General features: G+C 46.9%; 1 protein-coding gene across 1 annotated transcript; it reads right to left on the minus strand.

The window, feature by feature from the left end:
* Window positions 1-1,916: 1,916 nt before the first annotated feature.
* GMCL2 (germ cell-less 2, spermatogenesis associated) lies at window positions 1,917-3,497 on the minus strand. Its single transcript, XM_063604326.1, has one exon. It carries the CDS (start codon window positions 3,495-3,497, stop codon window positions 1,917-1,919), a length of 1,581 nt encoding a protein of 526 aa, XP_063460396.1.
* Between the last annotated feature and the right edge of the window lie 12,896 nt (window positions 3,498-16,393).

A 16,393-nucleotide genomic window follows, 5' to 3' on the forward strand; every position in this document is an offset into this window, starting at 1 on the left:
TTCAATACATAAAGGGTCAGGAACCTCTTATACAGTAATGAGACGGAAAGAAAACAACAGCTTCCCATGAAGGAGGCCTAATATAGTCAAATATAAAAATAAGTAACGTAACCTCTTTTTTTTCGAGACGGAATCTCACTCTGTCATCTAGGTTGGAGTGCAGTGGTGCGATCTCCGCTCACTGCAACCTCTGCCTCCCGGGTTCAAGTGATTCTCCTGCCTCAGCCTCCCAAGTAGCTGAGATTACAGGCGTGTGCCACCACGCCCGGCTTATTTTTATTTTGTATTTTTAGTAGAGATGGGGTTTTACCATGTTGCTCATAGCTGATCTTAAACTCCTCAAATGATCCGCCTGCCTCGGCCTCCCAAAGTGCTGTGCTTACATGTGTGAGCCACCATGCCCGGCTGACGCCCAGCTGAAATGTAACCTCTTGATAACAGCCAAATCACTGTATTAGAAACATTTAAATCCAGCTCTGGGGGTCAAGGGTGAGGCATTTAAAAGGTTCCTTTAAATTAAACCAAGTAGATGAATTTTAAAAGAAAAAGCAATTTATGAACCTATGGACATATCATTAAGAAAGAAAAAAATTATTAGTAAATTCCAAAAGTTAAAAGGAGTTGGAAAAAAATCTAACTAGAAAGAAAAAAAATGTTGGTTTCAATTAAGGGGGGTTTTTTGGTCCATTTCATATAAGAGCTTACTTAATCTTTTTCCAAATGCGCATTTATTATTTGCACAGATACATACAAATTATTCCCATTTTAAAAGCCAGAATAAAAATATACATTAACCACAGAAGTACTTACTCTAACTGGAAAGAAAATGAACATGGCTCTATTCAAAACAGCAATAAACACAAAAGGTCAACATATATAAATCATGACAAGTGTACATCTTATTTTTGACAAAAATAAGTTCCATTTTTACATTAATGCGTCATCAGCTTCTATATTAGATCCTCTGACCTTATTTACATTTACTATGAAATTGCTGTTAGCATGTCACTCAAAGCCACTCAACTCAGAGGGTATCAAGTCCTGAGCTTAAGTAGGAAACAAAACTCCCAACTAAAATTTGAACATAAATAATTGTAAAGATCAGAGAATATTAAAATGTTTAAAAGTATAATATCTGGTACATAAATAACTCAAAAACTAATAATAAAGATGTACAGACTGTCAAAGAAAAGACAAGAAATACCCCTGGAATCAAACTGATTTTTCACTCATTCAAGATCATTTGAAGGTGTGAAGCTAACTTTCATTGTTCTTAAAATCCTAGGAAAGCCAAATTTTAAAAAATAGCATATGACAATGCTTAAGTTTAAAAAAAGTTTCTCAGCTTAGTCTCCAAACCAGGAAGAAAGTATTTAATGATTAAAAACAAGTATGAACTGGAAAGATATTAGACTAAAAGGAGGAATCATAATGAGCAGGTAAAAATATTAAAGGAAAGCTTTAAATGCCCCAGCTCAAAAGAGCATTTCTAATTGGCCATCCAAATTATTCTTTTAGATTATTTTAGCCAAATAAAAATAAATTTACAGATGGATAACTGAGGTCCACTAACATAAGGTAGAAAAAAAGTTTAAGCTAAAAATTAAATCTATATTTTGTTGCAGATAAATGTGAGATTTACCTACAGTCATTTTCTGCTGATGCTGAATTAAAAGCATGAGTTGACATCGTACTGACAGAAATGGTTTGACAGATATTTTCTTGGCTTTAAAATGGTTTTTTTTTGTATATGCATAGAAATGCAATGAGGATAAGAATAGTCTTCTGTATTGTCCGTACAGTTCATAAGGCCTTTGTCATTGTTAGTCACCTTAGATGTGAATATCAGTAGGGCCATTAAATTAAAGCTGGCCTGAAAGTTTTCAAAGTGCTACTGTTTCCAACTGATGAGATCTTCAGTTTTCTGGATTTTCTGGGTGACGATTATTTTCAATTCCTTTTTCTGGTGATATATACAAGAAGTTACAGCAGATATATAAAGGGAAGGTCAGAAACCTGCTGTCCAAGTTCATCACCACTTGTTCCTGATCCTTTTTAAGTATAAGTATTTGATAGCCAGTTGTTCTACTACATACTAGTTTTCCACTACTATCAAAAGAAGCCAAGCGTAATCTAAATGCTATGCTCCTTCGAGGCCGTAAACTGACAGACCCGCTGCCTGGCTGATTCAGTGTATTGCGTTTGAAAATGATGTATCCATTGGTGTAAATTACAAGTAGGTCAAAGCCGAAGTTAAAACCCGTCCAACACCAGCAGTATTCACCATCTTTGGCAAGCTTTCTACCACACCTCATGCTATTTCCCTCTAGGTCTTCTTTATTGATTTCTTGAGGCCCTACCTCACGGTCTTGTTCTGCCCGCAGCATAGCAAACCACTGCTGTTTATACACAGAAGACAGCCATTCTGAAGGTACTATAGCATCTTGTTCAATAATTCTTGCAGAAGCTAGGTCACTGATAATATATTGTAACCTTAAATGTCTGAATACTGACACAAACGGTTTTCCTGGTTCAGTTTCAAGAAAGGCCATACCTTCAAAATCTTTTCTCTGTTTAGAACACCAGACATCTGCTTCTGTCAAAAGCTGTTTTAAAGATCCATTCCAAGAAGGCACAAGTTGAAGGAACATCCACTTTTTTAGAGTGGTGTATACATCCATCTCCACTTGCATCACAAATAAGTTAGAGGAACCAATGAGCTGTTTCATGACATTTATACCGAGTTCTTTAAAAAGTTTAACATTCTGGTGAGTCATCAAATTGTTTAGAAGCCATTCAAGGCACTTTTTCTTTACAGAATCTAATCCATAGATCTCTACTGATGTGTAATAACCGCATACAGTTTTCACACTAATTGTTTCCTTCATTGTCTCACCACACTGCTGTATTAAACCATCCAGCTGCAGCATACAAGCTGCTGCCAAAATGGCAACAACTCGACTGGGTTTTATCAAGACATCATCTCGATACAGTGAACCAAACGCAACCTGCAGTGCCTCTACATCAATGTTCTGGTCAGGAATCTCCAGTTCAATAATATTCATGCTGGATTCTTTCCAAGAACCACTGAACATACTAGAAAAGTAGCCAGATTGACATAAATATATTTTGTGTAATCGCCATTCTTCTCCTAGAGCACAAATCTTAATGTCACTGTTTTCACCATTCAAAAATAATGTTTGATAAATATATTTGGATGTACTCCTTAATTTTTTCCTTGCAGGGGTGTTGAGGAGCGGCTGCTGCTTGTCCCCCTCCTCCTCATCCTCGTCCCTGTGCGAGTCCGGGTGACAGTAGCAGCAGGGCCCGCTGCTCCGCTTGCGCTTGTGACTGCCCGGGCAGTAACAGAAGCCGCAGCCCGCCGCATCGTCTCCAGTGTACGGCCTCCGGGCCGAGCCCCTGGCCCTGGCACCCTGTTCCTTCTGGGCAAGGGCTCGCCTCGGCTGGCCCAGCACCCGGCTGCTCGACGATCCCATGGGTCACGGCTCCCCAGGACTTCAGGGAGCCCAGAGGAGGGGGTCTCTGGCCATGGCCCGGCCGCCGCCGCCAGCCTTCCCCGAGCGCAGGTGCCTACACCGCCACCTTCGCACGCGCAGCCCCAACCGTTGCGGCGGACACTGCCGCCTCCAACCTCCGCACCCCTCCCCCACATTTTTTTTTTTTTTTTTTTTTTTTTGAGACGGAGTCTTGCTCTGTCGCCCAGGCTGGAGTGCAGTGGCGCGATCTCGGCTCACTGCAAGCTCCGCCTCGCGGGTTCAAGTGATTCTCCTGCCTCAGCCTCCCGAGTAGCTGGGATTACAGGCGCTCGCCACCACACCTGGGTAATTTTTGTATTTTTAGTAGAGGCGGGGTTTCCCCATGTTGGCCAGGCTGGTCTCAAACTCCTGACTTCAGGTGATCCTCTTACCTTGGCCTCCCAAAGTGCTGGGACTACAGGCGTGAGCCACTGCCTCCGGCCTAAAACAATTTCTTTTAGAGACAAGGTTTCACTGTGTTTCTCCGGGTGGTCTTGAACTCCTTGGACAGCATTCTTCATTGCTGGAAGCAATTCTCATCTGGCAGCCAAAACCAAGGTCCGTTTTAGAAGGACCACTTCCCTAGGAGCAAAGGTTTATTTGCAAGACCTGACAAAGGAAAATGTGTGTACCAGACGCTTGAGCCTAACCAGTCCAATGTAAATTTGCCACCAGGCACAAAAATAAAATAACATAATAAAATAAAATAGGCCAGGCTCGGTGGCTCATGCCTATAATCCCAGCACTTTGGGAGGCCGAGGTGGGTGGATCACATGAGCTCAGGAGTTTGAGACCGGCCTGGCCAACATGGTGAAACCCCATCTCTACTAATAATATAAAATTTAGCCAGGTGTGGTGGTGCACACCTGTAATCCCAGCTTTTCGGGAGGCTGAAATGGAGAATTGCTTGAACCCAGGAGGCAGAAGTTGCGGTGAGCCAAAATCTCACCATTACATTCCAGCCTGGACGACAAGAGCGAAACTCCATCTCCAAAAAAAAAATAATAAGATAAAATAAAATAAAATAGAATAAAGAGTTGAAGTCAAGCCAGGTACGGTGGCTGCTCACACCTGTAATCCCAGCACTTTGGGAGGCTAAGGTGGGCAGATCACGAGGTCAGGAGTTCAAGACCAGCCTGGCTAATATGGTGAAAGTGACCATGGCTGGGTGAAATGATCACTGCAGCCGGTCTGGGAAGGCAGAAGCAAGCAGAGGGCCTGGGCAGGATAGGCAGGGATTCTCTGCGGGGAGGATCTGTGGAGACAGGGGCAGCAGGATTAGGATGTCGGAATTGAGGAGGCTTTTGTCCTTGGGGGATGGAGTGGAGAAGCGGGGCATGGTCCTGGAAATTTGCCCTGCAGCCTCACCAGGCCATCTGGAAGCTACTTGTTGGGAACCCGTGTGTGTAAAGGGCTGACCCAGGCCCAGACCCGGAGGAACTGGAGAAGGGCACACACTGAGACCACCCGAGGGGTGTGCTGGAACTGCTTGGCCAGTCCTTGGGGATGGGATGGCTGGGGCATGTGGGTGTCCTCCTGTAAGAAAACAGGACTTGATGAGGAAGGTGGGAGGCTGTTCCAGGCAGATGGAGGTCTGTGCCCCCAGAGCAATGTAGGAGTCGCCATGTGGGGCTCCATCTTTGGTACGGTGGGGGCAGAGATTGGTGAGGGGCATCAGGGCCAGATATGTAGGTGTGGGGAGCCCTAGACGGGCCAGTGCTGCAGGGGGAGGCAAGGTCATGCCAGCGAGGTGGATGGGACGCTGGACACAAGTGAAGAGTGACCAGCCCTGTGGCTTCCTCAAACCTATGTGAGTGCCTGCCCCATTCCCAGATGAAGAAAACAGAGGTTTCAATAGGGAAAGTGACTTGTTCTAAATCCCAGAGTTGGGAAGTCAGGAAGCTCAGCCTCCTGATTCCAAAGGCAAATCTGGAGTTTCTGTTGGAGTTAAGGGGCCAGGTGAATGGTCTATGTTGACCAAAAAAAAAAAAAAAAAAAAAAAAAGCTCTGTAAAATGTTTAAAGAAGTTTATTCTCTGGCGTGAACCTGGGAGGCAGAGCTTGCGCCACTGCACTCCAGCCTGGGTGACAGAGCGAGACTCCATCTCAAAAAAAAAAAAAAAAAGAAGTTTATTCTCAGCTGATATGAGTGACCATGGCCTGGGGTACAGTCTCAAGAGGTCCTCAGAAAGTGTGCCTCAGATGGTTGGGTTATAGTTTGGTTTTATACATTTTAGGGAGACAGAGGTTACAAGCAAATACATCAATCAATACATGTAAAGTACACATTGCTTCAGCCTATAAGGGCAGGACAACTCCAGGGGAGTTACAGGTCATAGGTGATTCAAAGGTTTTCTGATTGGCAATTGGTTGAAAAAGTTAAGCTTTGTCTAAAGAGTTGAAGTGACTGGGTACAATGACTGACATCTGTAATCCCAGCACTCTGAGAGGCCGAGGAGGATGGCTTGATCCCAGGAGTTTTCAACAAGCCTGGGCAGCATAGTGAGACCCGGTGTCTACAAAAAAATTTTAAAAATTAATTGGGCATTGTGATGTGCACCTGTAGTCCCAGTTACTTGGGAGGCTAAGGTGGGAGGGTTACTTAAGCCCAGGAGGTCGAGCCTACGGTGAGCCATGACTGTGGCACTGCATTCCAACTCGGGGGACAAAATGAGACCCTGTCTCAAAAATAAAATAAAACAGGCCAGTTGCAGTAGCTCACACCTGTAATCCCAGCACTTTGGGAGGCCAAGGCAGATGGATCACTTGAGGTCAGGAGTTCGATACCAGCCTGGCCAATATGGTGAAACCCCATCTCTACTAGAAGTAGAAAAATTAGCTGGGAGTGGTGGCATGCATCTGTAATCCCAGCTACTCTGGAGCCTGAGGCAGGATAATTGCCTGAACCTGGGAGGTGGATGTTGCAGTGAGCCGAGGTCGCACCATTGCACTCCAGCCTGGGCGACAAGAGTGAAACTCCATCTCCAAAAAAAATAGTAAGATAAAATAAAATAAAGAGTTGAAGTCAAGCCAGGCATGGTGGCTCATGCCTGTAATCCCAGCAGTTTGGAGGCTAAGGAGGGCAGATCACGAGGTCAGGAGATCGAGACCAGCCTGGCCAATATGGTGAAACCCTGTCTCTACTAATAGTACAAAAATTAACTGGGTGTGGTAGCACACATCTGTAGTCTCAGCTACTCTGGAGGCTGAAGCAGGAGAATCGCTTGAACCCAGGGAGGCGGAGGTTGCATTGCACTCCAGCCTGGGCGACAGAGCGAGATTCCATCTCAAAAAAAAAAAAAAAAAAAAGCGTTGAAGTCAGTGGGAAGAAATGCTTGGGTTAAGAAAGGGGTTGTGGAAGCTGAGGTTCTTGTTACGTAGATGAAGCCTCTGGGTAGCAGACCTCAGAATAGATAGTGAATGTCTCTTTTCAGACCTTCAAAAGTCTCAGACTCTCATTGAATCTCTCCTAAATCTGAGAAAGTCCTGGCTACATTAATGGAAATTCTCTACAGATGCAAATTTCCCCCATGGGAGACAGCTTTGCAGGGCCATTTCAAAATATTGTCAAATAAATATATTTTGGGGTAAAATATTTTGATGCCCTTCAGGGTCTGCTATCTGTTATGTGATGTACCAGAGTCAGGTAGAAATTTGGCATCTTATTGCTATAAAAATTCTGTTTTGAGCCAGGCATGGTGTCTCACACCTGTAATCCCAGCACTTTGGGAGGCTGAGGTGGGTGGATCACCTGAGGTCAAGAGGTCAAGAGTTTGAGAGCAGCCTGGCCAACATAGTGAAACCCCATCTCTACTAAAAATACAAAAAATTAGCTGGATGTGGTGGTGGGCGCCTGTATTCCCAGCTACTCAGGAGGCTGAGGCAGAAGAATTACTTGAACCCGGGGGCCAGAGGTTGCAGTGAGCCAAGATCATGCCATTGCACTCCAGCCTGGGCAACAAGAGCGAAACTCTGTCTAAAAAAAAAAAGTCTGTTTTGTCAGTCTTATGATCTCTATTTTATTTATTTATTTTTAATTTATTTTATTTTATTTTTGAGACAGAGTTTCACTCTCGTTGCCCAGGCTGGAGTGTAATGATGCTATCTTGGCTCACTGCAACTTCTACCTCCCAGGGTCAGACAATTCTTGTGCCTCAGCTTCCCAAGTAGCTGAGATTACAGGCATGTGCCACCATGCCTGGCTAATTTTTTGAATTTTTTGTAGAGATGGGGTTTCATCATGTTGGCCAGGTTGGTCTCGAACTCCTGACCTCAAGTGATCCACCTGCCTTGGCCTCCCAAACTGCTGGGATTACAGGAATGAGCCACCATGCCTGGCTAGAATAAATATTTTATGCTTTGGGCCAACAGGCAAAATTGAGGGTATGAAGTGGGTAAATACATAACAAGAAATAAAACAAACTTCCATAATTTGGGGGGATTGTTATTGACAGAATGTAAAAGTTAATTTATGGATGCTGAAAGTTGAATTTCATACAATTTTTATGTGTCATGAAATATTATTATTTTGATTATTTATTTATTTATTTATTTATTTATTTTTGATACAGAGTCTTGCTCTGTCATCCAGACTGTGATCTCAGCTCACTGCGACCTCTGCCTTCTGGGTTCAAGCGATCCTCCTGCCTCAGCCTCCCAAGTAGCTGGGATTACAGGCACATGCCACCACACCCGGCTAATTTTTTTGTATTTTTAGTAGAGATGGGGTTTCACCATGTTCAAGGCCAGGCTGGTCTTGAACTCCTGACCTCAAGTGATCTGCCTGCCTCAGCCTCCCAAAGTGCTGGGATTATAGGTGTGAGCCACTGCACTCAGCCTGATTTTTTTTCAATGATTTAAAAATGTAAAAACCATTCTTTGTTCAGGGATCATATAAAATCAAGCAGTAAGCAAAATTTGGGCTATGGGCCATAGTTTGCCAACTCCTGGTCTAGATCTGCCCTGTTCATCATAGTAGCCACTGGCTACATGCAGCTATTGAGTACTTGAAATGTGGCCAGGGACAGTCACGATGGCTCACACCTGTAATCTCAGCACTTTTGGAGGTTAACGTGGGAGGATGGCTTGAACCCAGGAGTTTCAAGTTACAGCAAACTATGATTGCAACACTGCATCCCAAACCTGGGTGACAGGGAAAGAAAGAAAAAGAGAGAGAGAGAGGGAGGGAGAGAGAGAGAGAGAAGGAGGAGGAGGAGGAGGAGGAGGAGAAAGAGAGAAAAGAAAGAAAGAGAAAGAAAGAAGAAAAAGAAAGAAGAAAGAAAATAAGAAATAAGAAAGGAAGAAAAAAGAAAGAAAGAGGGAGGGAGAAAGGGGGGAAGGAAGGGAAGGGAGGGAGGAAAAGAAAAAGAAATGTGGCTGTACTGAATTAAAATATGCTTAGGTGTAAAATACACACTAGATTTTGAAGACGGTACAAAAAGAAAATATCCCAATAACTTTTTGTTTATTATATTTTGGATATCTCAGAATAAGTAAAATATATTATTGAAATTAACTTCACCCCCCCCCTTTTTTTTTTTACTTTTTTTAACTTTGTCTTAGTCCACTTTCTGTTGTTCGAATATCTGAGACTGGATAATTTTTAAAGAAAAGAGGTTTATTTAGCTCACGGTTCTGCAGGCTGGGAAGTTCCAGATTGGACGGCTGCATCTGGCAGCTTCTGGTGAGGGCTGTGTGCTGCACCAAAACGTGGCAGAGAAATGGAAGGCGGACCAGGTGCGTGGGGGAAAGGGGGAAAACACGAGGGGCAACCTTGCTTGATGACAACCCAACTCTGAAGGTAACTGATCCAGACCCAAGAGAGTGAGAACTCACTTCTGTGGGACTTGCATTAATATCCTGTCATGAAGGCCCATCCCTCATGATCCAAACACCCCTGAAAGGTCCCCCCACGTCTCAATGCCATTATATTGGCAATTAAATTTCAACATGAGTTTTGCTAGGGGCAAACCACATCCAAACCATAGCATCTTCTCACTGTTGAGTCACTTTTTAATGTGGCTATTAGAAAAATTAAAATGATACATGTGTTTGCACTTGTGGCTGTTTTGCATCCGTATCTGGTATACAGTGCTGCTCTAGTAGTGAAGGTGGAGCGCCCCGAGTGAGATGACCCCGATTTGCCTCGGGGGAAGTGGAAGGGCGTGGCCTGGTGTTCAGCAGTGGAGTGTGGGATCACGGAGGGACAGCTGGATCTCATTAAGGTGAAGTGGAGGGGCAGGGTTCACGGAGGCACACACTGAGGAAGCTTCTGCAGCAGTGAGTTGAGGGAGTGGTTAGGCTTTGCGGGTAGGGGACTGAGCTGTTTGAGGGTATCTGTAAGAGGCTGTGCAGCAAGGCAGGTGGCAAGAAGCAAGATGTTGGCTGGGCATGGTGGCACATGCCTGTAATCCCAGCACTTCGGGAGGCCAAGGCAGGAGGATTGCTTGAGGCTGGGAGTTTGAGACCAGCCTGATCAACATAGTGAGACCACGTCTCTATAAAAAATAAATAAATAAATAAAATTTAAAAAGCAAGATGTTGCCAAGCAGTTGGCCGAGGAGTGGTGAGTATGAAAGAGAGAGACCCTGCCCTGAGGGCTTTCTGTCTCTCACCCACCTGGATCAGCACACAGCATGTATTTGTCTTCCACTCCAAGCCTACATCCTGGCCCCTGTTGGAGAAGGGCTCTGACCAGTTCACTGGCAGAATATGAAAATTGTATGTTAAGACATGCATGGCATGAAGCCCTAAGAAGCCAAGAATCCTTTCTTTTCACAGCAGGAGAAGGCCTCTGGCTGTTTCCCTGTGTTGACTGGAGGCTGAGTCTCTGTCCTCGACACCCCACCCACTGCTGCCTCCTCTGCCCTGCCTGGGGAGCCCTGCCTTGTCTGGCCCTGTGCTGGGAACGGCCAGAGCTGGGGCTTCTTGCGCTTCCTGTTCACACCCGCGGAGCCAGCTTTGCCTTCCCCTCTGCTGTGCAGGGAGAAGGGAGGTGGGAGGTGCGGAGGGGATGGTCCTGTCTGTGGCTTCCTATTTCTTGGCTGGCAGGAGAAAGGCAGGCTTTCTGTGTCTATGTCTCTGTGGTCTTTCAGACTCAGCACTTGGGTAGGAAGATGAAAACCTCGGAGTGCCCCTTGTCTCTTTCCCTTGGGTCTGATCAGAGCAAAGGCTGGTGTGGTGGAGGAGGTGAAAGGACCTGGCATGGGGAGGCTGGAAGCCCAGCGCTGCCCTGCTCACTTTCCCCTCTGCCAGCCTTTGTTACCAAAAGGTTTGGACTTGAGCTTGGAAATGGATCATCTCTTGATCCTTCTCTAGCCTTTAGGGACAAATATACTAGAAGAAATGGTCAAGACAATTGGTGCCACCAGCAGGAGGCATAGCCAGGAAGCAGGGGGTGGAAGGGTTTCTCCTTGAGAGAAGCAAGCCTCTGAGTCCAAGGCCCTCCACCAAGCGGCTCTGGTCCAGTGTTCCAGCCTCATTGCCCATCCTGCTCCATGTATGGAGTTGGGGGTTGTCACCACACACAAACACAACGTTCTGCCAACTCACCCTCCTCGATGTCTCTGTTCATCCCCTCCTTCCCATCTCCTCCACTGGACCACTGCCATAGCAGTATTCACTGACTTCCAGTTTCCTGCGGGATAAATCTGAACCCTTTGTCGTGGCACCCAAAGCCCTTGCCCAGCTGCGCTGTCCCAGCTCCTCTTCATCGTGTGGAGCAACTTGCAGTTCTCCAAGCAGCCTCTGCTTTCTCAAGCTTGGAACCTGAGCTGTGTCGTCTTCTCTGCCTGCACCCCTTCTTTTCCATCTCTGCTGGAGAACCCCTGCTTAGCCTCAGTAAAGATGTTTAAGGGACAGTTATGCATGAGGGTTTAGAGCTCACAGACCCAGTCTGTCCTGGAGGTCAAGGGCATTTTGCTGGCAATTGCAGCCTCAACAATTCAATTGAGTAAATACATGAGTGAATAGATGAATTGTGGAATCAGAAACTGAGGCTCGGCCGGGCATGATGGCTGACGCCTGTAATCCCAGCACTTGGGGAGGCCGAGGCGGGCGAATCATGAGGTCAGGAGATCGAGACCATCCTGGCTAACACGGTGAAACCCCGTCTCTACCAAAAAAAATACAAAAAGTTAGCCGGGCATGGTGGCGGGTGCCTGTAGTTCCAGCTACTCCAGAGGCTGAGGCAGGGGAATGGTGTGAACCCAGCAGGCGGAGCTTGCAGTGAGCCGAGATTGCACCACTGCACTCCAGCCTGGGCGACAGAGCGAGAGTCTGTCTCAAAAAAAAAAAAAAGAAAAGAAACTGAGGCTCAATCTGGGCACGGTGGCTCACGCCTATAATTCCAGCACTTTGGGAGGCTGGGGTGGGTGGATCACGTGAGGTCAGGAGTTTGAGACCAGCCTGGCCAACATGGCGAAACCCCGTCTCTACTAAAAATACAAGAATTAGCTGGGCATGGTGGTGGGCGCATGTAATCCCAGCTACTAGGGAGGCTGAGGCAGGAGAATCGCTTGAACTTGGGAGATGGAGGTTGCAGTGAGCCGAGATCACACCACTGCAATCCAGCCTGGGCCAGAGAGTAAGACCCTGTCTAAAAAAAAAAAAAAAAAAAAGAAAGAAAAAAAGAAACTGAGGCTCAAAGAAAGAGCCCGCAGGTCCACACTGACCTAGTGGCAATGCAGACATAAACATAAACAAAGCCTGTTTTAGGAGCCACTGCTGCCTCTCAGAGGGAGACAGAAATTTCCCAGTTTAATAGGCTTTCTCCCCACCTAATCTGCAGTAGTGAGTCCTAAAATCTGTCCCTGTCCCAATGACTGGTGCCTAGAATGCTTCATAAAAGTGAGAGTCCAGCCCCAGAGGTCAGGGAGTCTGAAGTTTCAAAGACTACACAGGGGATAGTGTTGCAGACGAGGCCGGGCCCCTGTGTGAGCTGTGCCCACTGTGTGCAGCTTTGTGAGCTCTCCAGGAAACTGGGAGGATTAGGGTTTTGTATGTGAATCACATACTTCATTAAGGACTGATTCCAGAATAGGGCTCTAGCCATTTCTGATTGGTTTCTGATGGACAGAGGCTGCCTCTGAGACTCAGCAGGGCGTGGGGTGGCTGTTGCAAGAATGTGTGATTTTAGGGAGGCCGCCAGCAGATTCTCTCTCCAGATCTCTTACTTGTCTGTTTCAAGGATTTGACTTGAGATGTATTTTGAGATATATTGTTGCGGGGTGGCTGGGGGCCTGGGGGTGTCAGCAGGCAAAGGAATGTTCCCTTGGATGCTTCCACTGTTGCTGTTAGCAGTCACAGCAGCTCTCACAGCGGGCGCTGTTCTAAACCCCTAGCAGCCATCCTCCCATAGCCCTGCAGGACGGTGGAGAGACAGGTGCCGTTCTCTTTTTTTTTAAGATGAAGTAGGTTGGGAGCGGTGGCTCATGCCTGTAATCCCAGCCCTTTGGGAAGTTAAGGCAGGCAGATGGCTTGAGCCCAGGAGTTTGAGACTAGCCTGGGCAACACAGGGAGACCCTGTCCCTAGCTAAATAAATAAATAAGCTGGGTGTGGTGGTGCATGCCTGTAGTCCCAGCTAAGTGAGAGGCTGAGACGGGAGGATCACTTGAGCCCAGGAGGTCGAGGCGAGCCGTGATCACATCACTGCACTCAGAGCAAGACCCTGTCTCAGAAAAAATGTAAAAAAAGATGAAGAAGCTGAACTTCATGGAGGTCTGCTTAGGGATCCACATCTCAGATGCTCTTGGTCAATGTCAATAGGTTTAGTGGGACCCTGGAAGAAGACATTAGAACATGGTGGGGGCTGGGTTTAGCTGGACAGTGCCTGCCTCATCCGCTGGGGGTCACTGTGACTCAGCTCCCGCTGATTCTGGACACAGGACACTGTGGCCCAGTGTGACCTTAGCTGACAATTTTTCAAAAGTAACTGGATATATAACCTTGTGTAGAAATGCCATCATCTGGCAGGGCGCGGTGGCTCACACCTGTAATCCTAGCACTTTGGGAGGCTGAGGCGGGTGGATCACGAGGTCAGGAGTTCGAGATCTGCCTGGCCAACATGATGAAACCCTTTCTCTACTAGAAATACAAAAATTAGCGTGGTGGTGCATGCTTGTAATCCCAGCTACTTGGGAGGCTAAGGCACAAGAATCGCTTGAACCCAGGAGGTGAAGGTTGTAGTGAGCCAAGATCATGTCACTGCACTCCAGCCTGGGCGACACAGTGAGACTCCATCTAAAAAATATACATATATGTGTATATATATGTGTGTGTATATATATGTATATATGTGTACATATATATACATATATTCACATATATACATATATACACACATATATATGTGTGTGTGTGTGTGTGTATATATATATATATGAAAGAAATGTCATAATCCATAAATGTTGGCAAACAATTTTTTCAAATGAGCCAAACACTGTGTAGGACTGGGTGAGGTGGTGTGCAACTTTAGTCTCAGCTGCTAGGGAGGTTGAAGCGGGACGATCATTTGAGGCCAGTAGTTTGAGGCTACACTGAGCTGCAATCACGCAGGTGAATAGCGACTGCACTCCAGCCTGGGCGACACAGCGAGACCTCATCTCAAAAACAAAAACAGAACAAAGCACTGTACAGGGCAAGCAAGTAGGTTCAAGAGTCAACTTTAGTCCACAAGGTGCTGGTTTGAAACAGTATTAGTCTGTTTTCACATTGCTATAAGGAAATACCTGAGACTTGGTAATTTATAAAGGAAAGAGGTTTAATGGACTCAGTTCCGCATGGTGGGGAGGCCTCAGGAAACTTACAATCATGGCGGAAGGCACCTCTTCACAGGGCAGCAGGAGAGAGGATGAGTGCCAGCAGGGGAAATGCCAGACGCTTATAAAACCATCAGATCTCGTGAGCACTCACTATCACTAGAACCGCATGGGGGAAACCGCCCCCACGATTCGATCACCTCCCACCAGGTCCCTCCGATGACACATGGGGATTATGGGGATTACAGTTCAAGATGAGATTTGGGGCTGGGCGCAGTGGCTTACGCCTGTAATCCCAGCACTTTGGGAGGCCGAACTCCAGAGGTCAGGAGTTTGAGAGCAGCCTGGCCAACACAGTGAAACCCTGTCTCTACTAAAAGTACAAAATTAGCCAGGTGTGGTGGCGCACACCTGCAATCCCAGCTACTCGGGAGACTGAGGCATGAGAATCGCTTGAACCCAGGGGGCAGAGGTTGCAGTGAGCTGAGATCATGCCACTGCACTCCAGCCTGGGCAACAGAGCGAAACTCTGTCTCAAAAAAAAAAAAAAGATCTTGCATTCATTCTGCAGGCACTGGCGTGCCCACCGTAGGAGTCAGGGTGGAGGAGACAGACCTGATGCAGGGTCTCAGGGCGCTCACAGTCAATGTCAACAGTGTGGCCCATGTTCTGAGGGGCACCCTTCCTCGGGGTATGACACAACACTTCCCATAGGAGGAGGGGGAAGTCTGTTGAATGTTGTGTTTGGTTTCTGGGGCTGCTGTGATCAAGTGCCGCAACCCGGTGGCTTACAGCAACCCAGCTGTATTCTCTCACAGTTCTTGAGGCTGGAAGTCTAAAGTCAAGCTGTCAGCAGGGCCTGTGCTCCCTCTGAAGGCTTCAAGGGAGGATCTTTGCCCCGCTCCTAGTTTCCGGTGTTGCCGGCAATCCTCAGTGCTTCTTGGCCTATAGATGCATCACTGCCATCTCTGCCTCCGTGGTCATGTGGCATTTTCCCTGTGTGTCTGTCTTTCCCCCTCTAAAGTTCCCCAGTCATACAGGATTAAAGGCCCACCCTACTCCCATGTGGGCCTTTAATCCTCATACTCCAGTTTGACCTCATCTTAACTTGATTCCACCTGAAAAGACTATTTCCAAGTAAGGCCACATTCAGAGGCACCAGGAGTTAGGATTTGAACGTAACTTTTTTTTTTTTTTTTGAGACAGTCTCACTCTGTTGCCCAGGCTGGAGTGCAGTGGCACGATCTTGGCTCACTGCAAGCTCCACCTCCCAGGTTCACGCCATTCTCCTGCCTCAGCCTCCTGAGTAGCTGGGACTACAGGTGCCCACCACCACGCCTGGCTAATTTTTTGTATTTTTAGTAGAGACGGGGTTTCACTGTTAGCCAGGATGGTCTCGATCTCCTGACCTCGTGATCCGCCCACCTCGGCCTCCCAAAATGCTGGGATTACAGGAGTAAGCCACCATGCCCGGCTGTGAACATGTCTTTTGCGGGGGCACACAATTCAACTCCCAATGTGTACAGTAGTTAGGTGACATTTGGGAAGACTGTTCCAGGTAGAGAGAACAGCAGGTGAAAAGGCCCAAAGGCAGGAGGGCACTGGTGAGTTCTAGGAAGTAAAAGAAATTCAGCACAGCTGGAGTGGAGAGTGGCAAGGAGGTGCAGCTGAGGCGACTCATGCTGGACCTTATAGGCCAGGTGGGAGGGTGAGAGTAGGCCAGGCTACAGTTTGAGAGAAAAAAAAAATCCCAAATCTCAGTGCCAGGCCCAGTACAGGTTCATTTTCAGCTTGTGTCAAATCTGATGTGGGCCAAACAGCTCTTCTCCATAAGGTAGCTCAGCCGTGTAGAACACATGGTCGCGGGGTGAAGGGAAGTCTGGACAAGGCCCCCAGTCTCCATGGCCCCAGCCTGAAAGGAACTCTTCCACTCACAGACCACACAGCAAGGGAGGCTGGCAAGGTGGGGACACAGATTTCTGGGAGCCCCAACTGTCTGTCCCACTCGTATTCACCCGAAGTCAAGGCTAAGACTTCATCCTGACAGCACTGGGAAGTCAGCCAGGGTTTTCACACAGAGGTAGTGGCAAGATGGGACTT

The sequence above is a fragment of the Pan paniscus genome, chromosome 4 (assembly GCF_029289425.2).
Source record: "Pan paniscus chromosome 4, NHGRI_mPanPan1-v2.0_pri, whole genome shotgun sequence".
NCBI classification, from domain to species: Eukaryota; Metazoa; Chordata; class Mammalia; order Primates; family Hominidae; genus Pan; species Pan paniscus.

Excerpts from the sequence above, each read along its gene's own strand:
- GMCL2 (XM_063604326.1), bottom strand. The coding sequence starts at position 3,497 with ATGGGATCGTCGAGCAGCCGGGTGCTGGGCCAGCCGAGGCGAGCCCTT.